At 44.4% G+C, this 15643-nt stretch overlaps 1 protein-coding gene across 7 annotated transcripts in view; it reads right to left on the bottom strand.

Annotated features, from left to right (window-relative positions):
* LOC129816539 (mitogen-activated protein kinase kinase kinase kinase 4-like) overlaps positions 1-15643 on the bottom strand; it is a 110016-nt gene that overhangs the window by 34359 nt on the left and 60014 nt on the right. For 2 of the 7 annotated variants that reach the window (XM_055871109.1, XM_055871112.1), the window contains exons 10-19: positions 15227-15402; positions 15052-15124; positions 14714-14924; positions 11759-11920; positions 11569-11670; positions 7797-7952; positions 4784-4999; positions 2309-2421; positions 334-491; positions 42-139 (exon numbers count right to left, since the gene is read on the bottom strand). In XM_055871109.1, coding sequence (XP_055727084.1) covers positions 42-139; positions 334-491; positions 2309-2421; positions 4784-4999; positions 7797-7952; positions 11569-11670; positions 11759-11920; positions 14714-14924; positions 15052-15124; positions 15227-15402 — 1465 coding nt within the window. The remainder of the gene's footprint in view (positions 1-41; positions 140-333; positions 492-2308; positions 2422-4783; positions 5000-7796; positions 7953-11568; positions 11671-11758; positions 11921-14713; positions 14925-15051; positions 15125-15226; positions 15403-15643) is intronic. The other 5 variants (XM_055871111.1, XM_055871114.1, XM_055871110.1 and 2 more) reach the window with 4 other exon arrangements.

Here is a 15643-nt window from a genome sequence, read left to right as displayed (position 1 = left end):
ACACTAGGTAGACCACTAGTTTCACGGGGGTCAGGTCTCACCGCCAGTCGGTTAGTTCTGACCGACTCCTTCCTCTCCTCAGGTTTTTTCCCAGTATGCTCTGGATGCTGGAGGGGAGAACCCTCAGACTTTGATGAGGCTGAGAGGGGGACAATGGGGGATACCGTTCAGTAAATTAAAGAGCAATGTGGAGAATTGTGCCAAGAATTGAATTGTAAATGTGAGTACTTTGTAAACAGTAATTATGTGTGTGTGTGTCTTGAGAGTGTGCATGTAAGAAACTATGCGTGAGACTATGAATGCATGTGTGTATCAGGGGAATATCAGACTCACAGCGGGCTCTGAACCTCTCCCCTGAGCCACTGTGAGAGCTGGGCTGGGAGCTGGAGTTACTGGAGCCGGAGGAGCTGCAAGTACTACCACTGCCACTCGTTGGCCTGGGAACCAGTTTCTCCACCCGCTCCCACAGCAGACGCGGCTCCGCTGCAGCACTGTGGAGAGAAACAGAGAGGGTTTGTTATAGTATAGACACACAACCTTTACATATAGACACACAACCTTTACATACTGTATAGACACACAATCTTTACATATAGACCTACAACCTTTACATACTGTATAGACACATACTTTACAGACATACATACTTTACATACACACACAGTACTTTACATACACTCAGTGGTCAGTTTATTAGCTACACCATCCCGTTTTCAAAAATTGTTCACTCCTACAGACAGTGAGTCAGGTGGCCGTGGCTTGCTATATAAAGCAGGCAGAAAGGCATCGAGGCATTCAGTTACTGTTCGATTGAATATTAGAATGGGCAAAATGAATGACCTAAGCGACTGAGTGTGGTATGATCGGTGACAGGCGCGCCGGTTCCAGTATCTCAGTAACGGCTGGCTTCCTGGGCTTTTCATGCACGACAGTGTCTAGGGTTTACAGAGAATGGTGTGACAAACAAAAAACATCCAGTCAGCGGCAGTCCTGTGGGGGAAAACAGCTTGTTGATGAGAGGTGGAAGGAGAATGACAGTTGTGCAATCTAACAGGCGGGCCACAAACAGGCAAATAACGGCGCAGTACAAGAGTGGTGTGCAGAACATCATCTCGGAATGCACAACTCATCAGTCTTTGTCATGGATGGGATATTGCAGCAGACGACCACACTGGGTTCTACTCCTATCAGCTAAAAACAAGAAGGAGTGGATCCAGTGGCATGCGATCACCAACACTCAACAATTGAGGAGTGGAAAAACATTGCCTGGTCCAACAAATCCCGGTTCCTGTTGAGTCATGCTGATGAGTCAGGAGAACATGGCCCTATCCTGACAGGTGTAAACGGTACTGGCTGGTGTCAGTGGTGTGGGAAATGTTTTCTTGGCACACGCTAGGTCCCTTGATACCAATTGAGCAATGTTTTCATGCCCTGAAGAATTCAGACTGTTCTGGGGGCAAAGGGGGGGTCCAACCCGGTACTAGATGGGTGTACCTAATAAACTGGCCACTGAGTGTAGACACATACTTTACATACACACATATTCTTTACATATAGACATGTATACAAATACATACAGTACATATTAAAAGACAGACCCATAAAGAAACACAAATACATTTCCATAGACACAGACATGCACAGTCTCAAAGGAGATGAAGCTCTGCATTTTAAAGACATACTAAGAAGGGAAGAGTGTGTGTGACAGTGTGCACACACACACACACACACACACACAGGAGACAAGGATATGTAACGCATGGCAGAACAGTAAGTAATGTTACATAAATCCAACCCAGTATCCATACATTGAGAAGAGGGCTCTACAGAGTACAGATAGACACACAGTGTAGAGATTTTACATTAGGGAAAGGGGATACCTAGTCAGTTGCACATTGAATGCATTCAACCAAAATCTGTCTTCTGCATTTAACCCAACCTCCCTGAATAAGAGAGGTGTGGGGGGATGCCTTAATCGACATCCACATCATCATCACCTGGGGAGCAGTTGTTGGGGGTTGACTGCCTTGCTCAAGGGGAGAACAGAAGATTATTACACCGGGGCCCGCTCAGGGATTCGAACCAGCGACCTCTCGGTTACTGGCCTAAAGCTCTTAACCGCTAGACTACCTGCCGCCCAGTACTAACAACCTGAATAGAAGTGGAGATGGTGGAGTGGTGAACAGAGGGACAGACGGAGGGAGAGACAAACAGCGACAACAAAATAAAGCAAAAAGGATCAATCGAAAGAGAGAAATAAAGAAAACGAGACAGAGAAAAAGATAAATGGAGGGACGTGAAAAGGTACCTGCAGGCGTTCCTCTGGCCCGCCGGGTTGTTAGGCGTGGCATTGAGGTTGCCATGGAGAGGAGAGTCCCTGCGTGACAGTACTGGAGACCTGGACGTTGTCCTCACAGGAACCTTCCACACATACAGATGCCTGCTCATAAACACACTCTACGGGCACACACAAACTCTCGGAGGGCGTATGTGTAGTGTGACAGGGGTGCCAGGAGCACAAAAGCTAGACAAACACTGTTAAGATGTCCCTAGAAAGTCCCCAAAACGTTTCTACAACGTCCAAACTATGTCCCTGCATACTCACACTGCGTAAAGCCAAACCACAGAGAGTTCTGTCTGACACAGCAAAAGACAGCATTATATCCACACCAATCTTCCCTCAAATGTTTTTCATCAATGAGCAAATTTCAGGTCTGCTGAGCGCAGAAAATTCTGTGCATGCTTTTACTGTGAACACTAAGGCTGTATCCGCTTTACGTTAATTTTAACAGTGGTCAATTAGGCTACTGTGGCTATTTGATCATAACGTAGGCCTACCACAGAGTGGCTTACCATTAAAAACAATGGAGACAATGCATCCCATAACAGTTTAACATGGAAATTGCTGTTCTATCGTTCAGCCTACAGTAGCAGCCAATGTGTGGTGTTCAATGTAGGCCTACATTCCATGAGACCTTTGAAAAAAACATGCAGGGCTTGACATTAAGGGCTTGACATTATTGTCCTTCAGACGAGGAGGTGACTGAAAATGTTGTTGCATTGTTTGATGCAAGAAACCATTTTACTAAATAAAACTCATAATTAATCCCATACCATTATTGCAGAGAATCAGACAAATTATGCTACCCTCTGCCTATTGGCTACTTAGCTTATTCAAGCCTGTCTCAAAATACAACACTGCCCCCTTTAAGACAAAAAAATGCGCTTTAGCTAACTCGCTTTTCAAAGACGTCTAGAAATGCACACGTTTTGTGCTCTTGTAATCTTTAAAGTAATCACTCCCCCATTGCTGTCTACAAATGATCTATAACTGGGCTAATAACTCACTAAGGATATGAACAAATTATCTATAACTGGGCTAATAACTCACTAAGGATATGAACAAATGATCTATAACTGGGCTAATAACTCACTAAGTATATGAACAAATGATCTATAACTGGGCTAATAACTCACTAAGGATATGAACAAATGATCTATAACTGGGCTAATAACTCACTAAGGATATGAACAAATGATCTATAACTGGGCTAATAACTCACTAAGGATATGAACAAATGTATAAATGTGCACGTCGCTACACATAGTTCTCGCTTTGATCTCAAAACAAACACATCTACCGCCCATGCTGTAAAAACAATCCAGTTAAAAGTGAATGGCACGGATCCATATATGGCAATGGTATTTTTGCATATAGGCCTACTGCAGCTCTGATTGGTTATGATGCACAGGTTTGTGTAGAGTCGTGCCTATCAATGTAATAGAATCCTAGTCTGATGTGATTCTCTGCGTGCTAATATTTCGTCTGCAGCAGTCCCGGGGAGCTGCGCGCCCACACAGGGGTTGATAAGGGAAGCGTGTGGATATAATGCTGTCTTTTGCTGTGTCAGACCTAACGCTCTCTTTCAGTGGGGTGGCTTAACACAAAAACAGCTTTAAAGTTATATTTTATATTTCAGCATTTCTCTTTGGTAGTTTCCCGGGGACAGGAGGGAGCACAGCTTAAGAAGGAACAGGGGGCAGCATTGAAAGCAAAGCAGGGCAGAACACAGCTACTCCATTCAGATGGAACGCTAACTAACACTGACATTGATATGAGACACTACCAAAGGCTTACACAGGAAGGAGGGGGCAGAACAGGAAATGGCATACTCATACCTCACCAAAAAAGAGGAAGTGATGTTTGATAGTTAGGCCCTATGTGAAGAGAGGACAATAATACCACCTCTAATTTGTGCAGATGGGGGGCAAAAAAAAGGTCACGATTTCAACATGAGGAATATTTTCCTTGGAGAACGTTTCTAACAGTCTGAATCCTACCCTTTATTTGTGACAGCCTCCAGCGTCCCATTGATTGGGAGCATCTTTAAAATGCTGAGATGCAAAAGCACTCAGCTGTCGAGTGATTGCTGCTGCAGCTTTCTTTCTCTGGTATTTTTACATCAGTCTGCTATGGAGGGCTGGGAGGTTGAACGAGGGAGCGTTCTGAGAGGAGAGACAGAGGGGGAATAGAGAACGAGCCTCTAATCCTTTCATAACGTTCTGCTCTCTCTGAATCCTCTCAGAAGGCTAGAGTGAGGAGGAGGTCGCTCCGTTTTAGAACTGTTACTAAGACAAATATCACTCTGCTCACTCACTCCAATGTTGTCCTATCCAGCATCTAGTGACTACTAGTATACCGGTCTACAGTTCAGACTTCCTAGCAAAGCCGTCTAATGACTACCAGTTTACCCGACTTTGCCAGAGGATGGGCCTATCTTACCCTGGGAGGGGTGTCGTCTGTGGGGGCCTTGTCAAGGGGCAGGGCCTTGGGCTGGGGGTTGGACTGCGGGTCAGTGCGTGCGGGTGATGATGGTGCAGGGTGATGGTGCTGCTCCTGAGAGCACAGGTGGAGGTGTGCAAAGCTAGGGACGATGGGCTCACTGAAGGAATGGGAGCGTGAGACGACGGGGGGAGCGGCCAGGTGGGACCACTGGACCTTCCAGAGACAGAGACAGACAGGTGGTGTCAGAGGGGGAGGACACATTGGGAGGAGTGGGGAGGTTTGGGGGAGGAGGAGGAGGGAAACAAGAGAACAAGACCACAAACCCAAGCAGCAGACAGTGATTGGATACTGAAGCTTCAGGAAGCATCAAAATGGGCGGAGTTGTCTTGAGACCAATGGGAAGTCTTAGGAAGTCAGATTAACCATTTGATTGTTTCACATCACAGACAGCCAATGACTGCTCCACCCGTTTTGATGCTCATGACACTTCACTCTCATCACCAGTTGTGAGAATGAGCATGGATCACATAAACAAGGCATACACAGATCAGCTACTGTAGCATCATGCATAGACAGTTAGACACAAACACTCACATAACGGCATGCACACATTCAAGGATACTTTTTCTGTTACAAGTAACTAAGAGTGGGAGCACCTCAGCCACGCTCAAGGTCCTAAACAATATCTTAACCGCCATCGATAAGAAATAATACTGTGCAGCCGTATTCATTGATCTGGCCAAGGCTTTCGACTCTGTCAATCACATCCTCATCGGCAGACTCAATAGCCTTGGTTTCTCAAATGATTGCCTCGCCTGGTTCACCAACTACTTCTCTAATAGAGTTCAGTGTGTAAAATCGGAGGGCCTGTTGTCCGGGCCTCTGGCAGTCTCTATGGGGGTGCCACAGGGTTCTATTCTTGGACTGACTCTCTTCTCTGTATACATCAATGATGTCGCTCTTGCTGCTGGTGAGTCTTAGATTCACCTCTACGCAGACGAACATCAAACATCTCCAATCGAAAGTTAAATCTAGAATTGGCTTCCTATTTCGCAACAAAGCATCCTTCACTCATGTTGCCAAACATACCCTCGTAAAACTGACCATACTACCGATCCTCGACTTTGTCGATGTCATTTACAAAATAGCCTCCAATACCCTACTCAATAAATTGGATGCAGTCTATCACAGTGCCATCCGTTTTGTCACCAAAGCTCCATATACTACCCACCACTGCGACCTGTATGCTCTTGTTGGCTCGCCCTCGCTTCATACTCGTCGCCAAACCCACTGGCTCCAGGTCATCTACAAGACCCTGCTAGGTAAAGTCCCCCTTATCTCAGCTCGCTGGTGACCATAGCAGCACCCACCTGTAGCACGCACTCCAGCAGGTATATCTCTCTGGTCACCCCCAAAACCAATTCCTCCTTTGGCCGCCTCTCTTTCCAGTTCTCTGCTGCCAATGACTGGAACGAACTACAAAAATCTCTGAAACTGGAAGCACTTATCTCCCTCACTAGCTTTAAGCACCAGCTGTCAGAGCAGCTCCCAGATTACTGCACCTGTACATAGCCCATCTATAATTTAGCCCAAACAACTACCTCTTCCCCTACTGTATTTATTTATTTATTTATTTATTTAATTTGCTCCTTTGCACCCCATTATTTATATTTCTACTTTGCACATTCTTCCACTGCAAATCTACCATTCCAGTGTTTTACTTGCTATATTGTATTTACTTCGCCACCATAGCCTTTTTTTTGCCTTTACCTCCCTTATCTCACCTCATTTGCTCACATTGTATATAGACTTATTTTTCTACTGTATTATTGACTGTATGTTTGTTTTACTCCATGTGTAACTCTGTGTTGTTGTATGTGTCGAACTGCTTTGCTTTATCTTGGCCAGGTCGCAATTGTAAATGAGAACTTGTTCTCAATTTGCCTACCTGGTTAAATAAAGGTGAAATAAAAAAAATAAAAAAGAGGAGTATAATCCAATAGGGACATATCCATACTAGGTTTATAACTGAATTTATTCCCTTTCCAATTGGTTTCAAATATGCACTGAGAAGCGCTCAGACAGGAAACCCCAAAAAGATTTATCACTCAACAAATACGTTTTCTGTAACAAGCCCAGCACGCCTCATATCTGTCTCTATTGACGTGTCACTAACGACAGAAAAGTGACTAATGCATTTAATGGCTCTGCTAAATCATTTAGCAATCAATTACATCATCATCATCATCACCAAATTCCACACTGTTACATCTAATTACCATGACACGATCCAAAAACAGAATGTTTCCCCGAATGGTGCCCTGTGACATTAATGACTGTATTCACGCTGGGTTGGTTGAGTCTCTGAGCAGATGATATTAGTAATATACTGAGTCACTGTGAAATCAGAAAGACGAATTATGGATGTGTTTGTGTTGTTTAGCACACAGTCAAGATGTACATGTAACAGCTCTACCTTTATAAAAGGAGTCACCAACCTGGCAATGTACACACACACAATAGAGAAAGCAGTCAGAGGTAGAGGGAGTGCGTAAAGCTGGTATTGAGCAATGAGTGGCCAGAATAGAAGCAAGCAGCTTGGACCTCGTAATAACACAGTGGTGGAGGATAGGCTGTCACCCAGGGAAGTATCAAAGAAGATGGAGTTACCTATTAAGGGACTAGAAAAGGTTAACTATGTCATCAGTAAGGGACAGAGAACAACACCCACATTTCTCCACACTGTGAAAGAATTCAGCTAGAACAGAGGCTAGAAGAGAGTTAGCGAGGGGGAAGAGATAGTAAATACAATAACAAAAATCTACTTTAGCTAGTAAGACACCACTACTACAGATACACAACCCGGAGAGAGAGCGAGAGAGAGAGACCACCCTGCTAGAACTACCTGGAAGGAAGAAGGGATTGGAAAAAGTAGAGCTACGGAAAAGGGCAGAGTAACGAAAGGAGGAATAAGCAACTGGCGATCGGCCATCTTGGTTGTTGTGGTTACCTGGGGTTCCATGGGCCTTTGCATGGCAGGCTGGACAACAATGGGGGCGTTTCCATTGGCGATGGTCTCGGCGGCGCGGGGAGGAACCGGCGGCTGAACCTTAACCTGGGCGGCCTGAGGAGAACCTTGGATGTTCTTACGGTACCTCTCATCAGCCTGGAGGGACAGAGAGAGAGGGACAGAGTCATTAACCATCATCAGGACAAAGAGGATCGAGCCACAGCAGCAGTGGGAGGGTCAGTAGTAAGACATTTCAGGTGGTCTTTTGAATTACCTGTTATACTAAAGGGGCATTATCATAATTCTTCACAATTTCACAGTATTATTACAACCAGTGTGGAAATATGTAAAACACAGGACACTCACCTTTTTGACTGCACTAGGCGTTTAATGTTTAATGTTCATAATAATTTAGTTTGGAGAAGAGACAAATATAAAGAAGAGTTTTCATTTTTCCAAAGTGCTGTATTTCCATCTGATAACAGGGGTCTCCATTTGACAACAAAACCCAAACAGGACACTTCCATGTACACTTGATTAGACAGATTGGCGAAATGCTAATATATTGCCATCTGAATGTAGAAAGGATATGGGTAGGTAGCTTGGACATGCATTTTCCCAGGGGTGTATCTGTAGTTTCTATAGAGGCCTCATCCCGAGCAGGAATAGTAACATGACCACTACAGTGAAAATCCCTCACACCAGAAATCAATCCACACACCCCACATAAAAATGCACACCTTACAGCAGTTTATGACTACAGCAGCAGCACAAGCAAAATCAGCATTCAACAGTAGCGTCATGGCAATGAAACTTGGGTTCACCTCTCCAATCGGCCTAGGCATGGGGGCCTTTGGGGTCAGGGGTCAGTTGCTGTTGGGACTTGGTCCTCTCCTGGATCAACAGCTGTGGGGACTTGGTCCTCTCCTGGATCAACAGCTGTGGGGACTTGGTCCTCTCCTGGATCAACAGCTGTGGGGACTTGGTCCTCTCCTGGATCAACAGCTGTGGGGACTTGGTCCTCTCCTGGATCAACAGCTGTGGGGACTTGGTCCTCTCCTGGATCAACAGCTGTGGGGACTTGGTCCTCTCCTGGATCAACAGCTGTGGGGACTTGGTCCTCTCCTGGATCAACAGCTGTGGGGACTTGGTCCTCTCCTGGATCAACAGCTGTGGGGACTTGGTCCTCTCCTGGATCAACAGCTGTGGGGACTTGGTCCTCTCCTGGATCAACAGCTGTGGGGACTTGGTCCTCTCCTGGATCAACAGCTGTGGGGACTTGGTCCTCTCCTGGATCAATAGTAGTTGTGGATAATGAGACCTGTTGGTGGCTGGCTGCAGGGGTTTTGGCTGCTGTTGGAGGAGCAGTAGGTAGGTCTGCTCCTGCTATAGCTGCTTCAGGGCCTTATGCTGCTCCTCCAGCTCCCAACACTTGTTCTACTGAGTGCAGGGAGATGTGCTGGTGCATCATCATCTAAACTTGGCCCCCCACTGAAGCATGGTGTGTGCTGTTCTATTTGAAGTAGTTCTGTATAAATAAGGGCTGGTGTCTTTATGGTACAAGATGTATCCATGTAATGAGGAAAATGTTGAGTGGGTTTGTATTTTCACCGGGACCCAATTAAGTGTTTAAATGCTTTGAAAATGTTTACTATTACAATATAGGCCAAATATTGGTTTAAAATGTAAAAAGGAAAAATGACTGAGCTAAAAGCTGATGATGCGTAAGAAGACATGAGGGAGACAGTAAGACATTGGTTGAGAGAGAGAAACGATGACAAGCAATGGTGGTGTGAAGTTGAAGGGATGTGGGTGATCATTTCCTCACATTATCTAATGTCCTCGTCAAACCCCTGGAGGAACAGAGGCCTTCAACAACACACACAGTGTTAACACGCTGCTACGCAGATCCGCTAACAACACACCATCTCCGCAGAGTTAGGAACATTGGTAGAGAAACAATGAAAACCTTCTCTTCCTGTTGGTAGGACACTCCCACATCCTGGAGACATCCTCAATTAAGGACTGTAATAAACATTCTGGCTTCCCCAACTTTGCCCAGAGAATGAATAACTCCAACCTCAATAGTTAGCTCCATTCAAATATACTGAGATGTACTCTAACTAGATATTAAGAGTAGGGTGTGACAATAAATCCATTTTTCAACACCCTACTACAGAGCAAAACCCATAGATTGCAAACCCCTGACTTAGAAGGCTAGAAGAACAGATGGATACTGGGAGATATACAGTAACAGTCCAAAGTTCGGACACACCTACTCATTCAAGGGTTTTCTACACTGTAGCATAATAGTGAAGACATCAAAACTATGAAATAACACATATGTAATCATGTAGTAACCAAAAAAAGTGGTAAAACAAATCAAAATATATGTTATATTTGAGATTCTTCAAAGTAGCCACCCTTTGCCTTGATGACAGCTTTGCACACTCTTGGCATTCTCTCAACCATCTTCATGAGGTAGTCACCTGGAATGCATTTCAATTAACAGGTGTGCCTTGTTAAAAGTTCGTTTGTGGAATTTCTTTCCTTCTTGAGTCAATCAGTTGTGTTGTGACAAGGTAGGGGTGGTAAACAGAAGATAGTATTTTACCAAATAAGGCTAAGTCCATATTATGGCAAGACCAGCTCAAATAAGCAAAGAGAAATGACAGTCCATCATTACCTTAAGACATGAAGGTCAGTCAATCAGGAAACTTTCAAGAACTTTGAAAGTTTCTTCAAGTGCAGTCGCAAAATCCATCAAGCGTTATAATGAAACTGGCTCTCATGGGGACCGCCACAGGAAAGGAAGACCAAGAGTTACCTCTGCTGCAGAGGATAAGTTCATTACAGAGTTCACGTAACAGACACATCTCAACATTAACTGTTCAGCGGAGACTGCGTGAATCAGGCCTTCATGATTGAATTGCTGCAAAGAAACCACTACTAAAGGACAGCAATAAGAAGAGACTTGCTTGGGCCAAGAAACACGAGCAATGAACATTAGACCGATAGAAATCTGTCCTTTGGAATGATCAGTCCAAATTTGATATTTTTGGTTCCAATCGCCGTGTCTTTGTGACGCAGAGTAGGTGAACGGATGATCTCTGCATGTGTGGTTCACACCGTGAAGCATGGAGGAGGAGGTGTGATGGTGTGGGGTGCTTTGCTGGTGACACTGATTTATTTTGAATTTAAGGCACACTTAACCAGCATGGCTACCACAGCATTCTACAGCAATTCACCATCCCATCTGGTTTGCACTTAGTGGGACAATCATTTGTTTTTCAACAGGACAATGACCCAACACACCTCCAGGCTGTTTGACTAAGAAGGAGAATCACCTGACCTCAACCCAATTGAGATGGTTTGGGATGAGTTGGACCACAGAGTGATGGAAAAGCAGCCAACAAGTGCTCAGCATATGTGGGAACTCCTTCAAGACTCTTGGAAAAGCATTCCAGGTGAAGCTGTTTGACAGAATGCCAAGCGTGTGCAAAGCTGTCATCAAGGCTACTTTAAAGAATCTCAAATATAAATATATTTTGATTTGTTTAACACTTTTTTTGATTACTACATGATTCCATATGTGTTATTTCATAGTTGTGATGTATTCACTATTATTCTACAATGTAGAAAAATAGTCCAATTTAGAAAAACCCTTGAATGAGTTGGTGTATCTAAACTTTTGACTGGTACTGTATAAAAGGCTAGACGAACAGATGGATAATGGGAGATATACAGATGGATAGAAGATAGATAGGCTTACACAGTTCGGTCTCACCAGTAGCATGGCCTGTTCATGGAGCAGCTGCTGTTGCAGGATCTCCAGGTGCCTCTGCTCCTCCTCCAGCTGGCGACGGATGTACTCCTGTCAATCAAACCACACACACAACAAGTGTCAGGGGTAGACTACAAGTATCATGAAATAAACTGTTGTTGATAGAGAGTTCTCCTACCTGCTCCCGGTCAGCCCTCCTTTTCTCCTCCTCAGCCCTCCTGCGCTCCTCCTCCTCTTTACGCCGGCGTTCAACCTCTTCCATGCGCCTCTTGTCATCCTGCTCCCGGCGACGCTGCTCGCGCTCCTGCTGCCTCCTCATCTCCCGCTCACGACGTTGTTGCTGTGGATGACCATAGAGCAGGCGTCAGGAGCAGACATCACTATGCATTAACACTCTGAGCTCTAGCTCTCTTGTTTCTGGTCACCATATCTGGACTTTATGAGATAAGCTAGCCATTTCTTATTGTGAGCATGTGAGATGCTTGTCTCACTTCCCAGGGTTCACGGTTGGTGGACTACACTACGTATGTGCCAAGTTTTACGTGTAGGCTTACCATCACCACTTCAGTAATACTGGCAGGCTTCTCAGTTGGCTAATTAGTGTTCATTTATTGCAGCCATCTCTATAAATACAGTAAGTAGCCGGTGTCTATTCCACAAGTTGCCACCGGCTAAATCGATGACGTTAAAATGCCTATTTACTCTGTTCCATCTGACTGTGCAATCCACTGTCTCATCAACTCAGCCAGGTAATTTATAAACTTGATCTCCACTATAAAAAGCATCTAGACATGATCTCATATTTATTTTAGACTAACATTTAATTTTCAACAGCGGAGACTTGTATAAACCTTGCTGTATGTCTCTATGACATTTGCAACATTGTTTCAATATTCAAATTCGATCTCCTGCTGTCCCATAGTAATTAGCTGTCGTGAGTCGGGACGAAACAGACAGGCAGGCAGCGTTTCTTAGCCAGTTATGATTAAGCTGGCATCATTTTTATGGATATATCCCCAAAAACTATATTGAAAAAAGGTCAAATGAAATGCAGCTAATTTGCAGTCTTTCCAGCTTCAGTTTGAAGTGATTGTGTTACTGTAGCTATGTTGTTAGCTAGCTCCTCTGAACGACAGTATCCTGACGAGTGAGTACATTTTCTATGCCAGGTGAAGTCGCGCCTCATCAGCTTATTGTTATGGATGTATCCAAATAAATGTCACAAGAAAACAGCTTAAACAAATGCAAATTCAGATGCTTTGCTGTTATTCTGGCTCCACTTTTTGACACGACTAAGTTAGCTGTAGTTGGCTAGCTAGCAAGCAAGGGATAAGAACGTTGCCAGCCAGTATGGCAATGGAACATTTAGAACGAACGACCATAGATCGAGAACAAAAAGACGATGACTGGAACGCGTCTGTCACACCCTGGCCTTAGTTATCTTTGTTTTCATTATTATTTTAGTTAGGTCAGGGTGTGACATGGGGAAGTTGGTGTGTTTTTGTATTGTCTAGGGTGTTTGTAGGTTTAATGGGGTAATGTCTGTTCTAGGTGTTTGTATGTCGATGGCTGCCTGGATTGGTTCTCAATTAGAGACAGCTGTGGTTTATTGTCTCTAATTGGGAGCCATATTTAAGGCAGCCATGTGCATCATGTGTTTTGTGGGTAATTGTCTATGTCTATGTTGAACGTAAGTAGTTTGTGTGTGCACTTGCGTTTGTAGCTTCACGGTCGTTTGTTGTTTTGGTTAGTTTGTGTATAGTGTTTGTTTCGTGTTTTTTTCCCTCTCTTACAAAATAAAGAGATGTATTTTGCATACGCTGCGCCTTGGTCCACTGTCATTCAAGAAGACGACCGTGACAGCGTCTCTAGCAACCCTAGATTTTTGTCGGGATTATATCTTCTGGAAGGATGAAAAAGTATGAATAAATTGATCAAACTAATGTTTTTAATGAAAATATGTCAATCATTATTTGAATATGTTGGTAACCTGTTGTATAAAAGTGATAATGCCCTCGAAGCCGGTGTTTGGAGGTTATATTGGCACGGGCCTAACAACACCCAAGCCAATATTTCCTCCAAACACTGGCTTCTCTGGCATTATCACTTAAGTAGAATAAGTACCCTGTGGTGGTCCCTGGCTGCATCATGAAAAAGCATGTCTCCGTATTTAACCTTTAAACATGGACTATGCCATATAATTCTCATGCCCCTTGGTCAACTCGCCCAAGAGGATTCCCTAACCCTACAGTATAATATGATTCATTAATGCATTTTCTCATTAATCAGAAAAAAGCCTGAAACTGTACGAAAGTGTATGCAGAGGTTAAAGCAAAAAAAAGTGACTGAAACAAGTCGATGACTGAAAAGGCGAAGTTACACTCCCATTTCATGTAGTTCTTTCAGGGAAAGAGGATCCTTTTGTGCATGTATTAAACTGTGAGTTTGACCAATTGAAAATAAAAAATAAAAAAAACGAACAAACAATTTTTTAATAAATTATCCATATGACGGAAATCCGTCGAAGTGACGGAGAACTTTAACCCTTGTGTATGGGAAACTATGTGGGGAAACTATGGGAATATTTGTGATTTTGAACTATTCTACACTGGAGGAGCACTCAGCTGTTATATTTTCTGACTCAATTGTACAGGTTATGTGTCTTTAAAGAGGTTCCAACAAGATAACTTAGACATGGTAATATCATGGGGACTACTGCATATAAGGCATGGGTCAGGGAATTGGCTGTGCCATTTTCTGCAGACTAAAACAACTGGAAGTTCTCTCTCTAAGGTTCTTGTAGCTAATGACTGAGGAAGAAGTCTTTCTGACCCAGCCTCCCAGAGAGGCTAAAATAAAGACAGACAGAGCCCTGTGGTCTTCCTCAGAGAGATAAAGGCCAATTAGGAAACACAGCCCAGAGGGCCAGAGGCTGCACACAAATACACTAATCACTACACATTACTATAAACACAACACAGAGGGGGGAGTGTGAGGAGTGTGTTGACTGCTTTAGCACACACACAAACACACGTTATGCACACATACACCATTTATGGGTGCAGACTGCAGAGTAAAAGGAACAAACACACACCATTAGACAGGGAGAGAGAACACACACACTCTTTCATACCTCCTCCAGCCTCCTCCTCTGCTCCTTCTGCTGCTCGATGCGTTTCTGCCTCTCTGCCAGTAGTTGGCGCTTGTACTCCTCCTGCTCCCGGAGCTGCTGCTCCTGCAAGAGCTGCTGTCTGCGCAGGGCCTCTGAGCGCTCCTTGTTCTCTTGCTGCAGACGGATGAAATCCCTACGCAGGGTTGACTCCCCTGGTTGGTTCACTATGGAGCTACAGGACAAAGACATATGTTAGTATGGAGCACGATGGAGCTATGGATCAAACAGACACTTTAGCTAACGCATTTGCTATTAGTATGTTGGCTAGTTTTTGCCATAGGTATATGTGGGTTAGTTACCTGGGCTCCCCCTCCTGCTCCTGAGCTTCCTCCTCCTCTTCCTCACTCCCGCTGTACTCATACTCGGTCTCATCTAGAGAAGAGAGGAACGGTGAGAATGTTTAAGTAAAAAAAAAAATCTTGTGAAGAAGATGTTTTGGAGAAGTGTGTGTGCATTAGTATGTCTAAGACTCACCCTTCTCCCCCCTCTTCTTCTTGGTGCGGTCGATGTGATCTTTGAGCTGGATGCGGACCTGCCTTTCATTGGGCTGGTCTCTGATGAAGGGGTGTTTCAGCAGCTGGTCGGTGGGGGGGCGCTGAGTGTAGTTCTTCACCAGGGAGCCCTCGATGAAGCTGCAAAACTTCTTAGACCTGAGGAGAGGAGGCATTTGTTACTTTTATGAGCTTATGCTATATCTACCAGGGGATGCCAGCTGAGCTATTTTTGTATTGAATCTTTATTTAACTAGGCAAGTCAGTTAAGAACAAATTCTTATTTTACAATGACGACCTACCCCCTCCCCTAACCCAGACGATGCTGGGCCAATTGTGCGCCGCCTTATGGGACTCCCGATCACGGCCGGTTGTGATACAGCCCAGGTTCGAACCAGGG

Source organism: Salvelinus fontinalis, chromosome 19 (genome assembly GCF_029448725.1).
Source record: "Salvelinus fontinalis isolate EN_2023a chromosome 19, ASM2944872v1, whole genome shotgun sequence".
Taxonomy (NCBI): domain Eukaryota; kingdom Metazoa; phylum Chordata; class Actinopteri; order Salmoniformes; family Salmonidae; genus Salvelinus; species Salvelinus fontinalis.
This window is presented reverse-complemented; position numbering and strand designations above follow the sequence as displayed.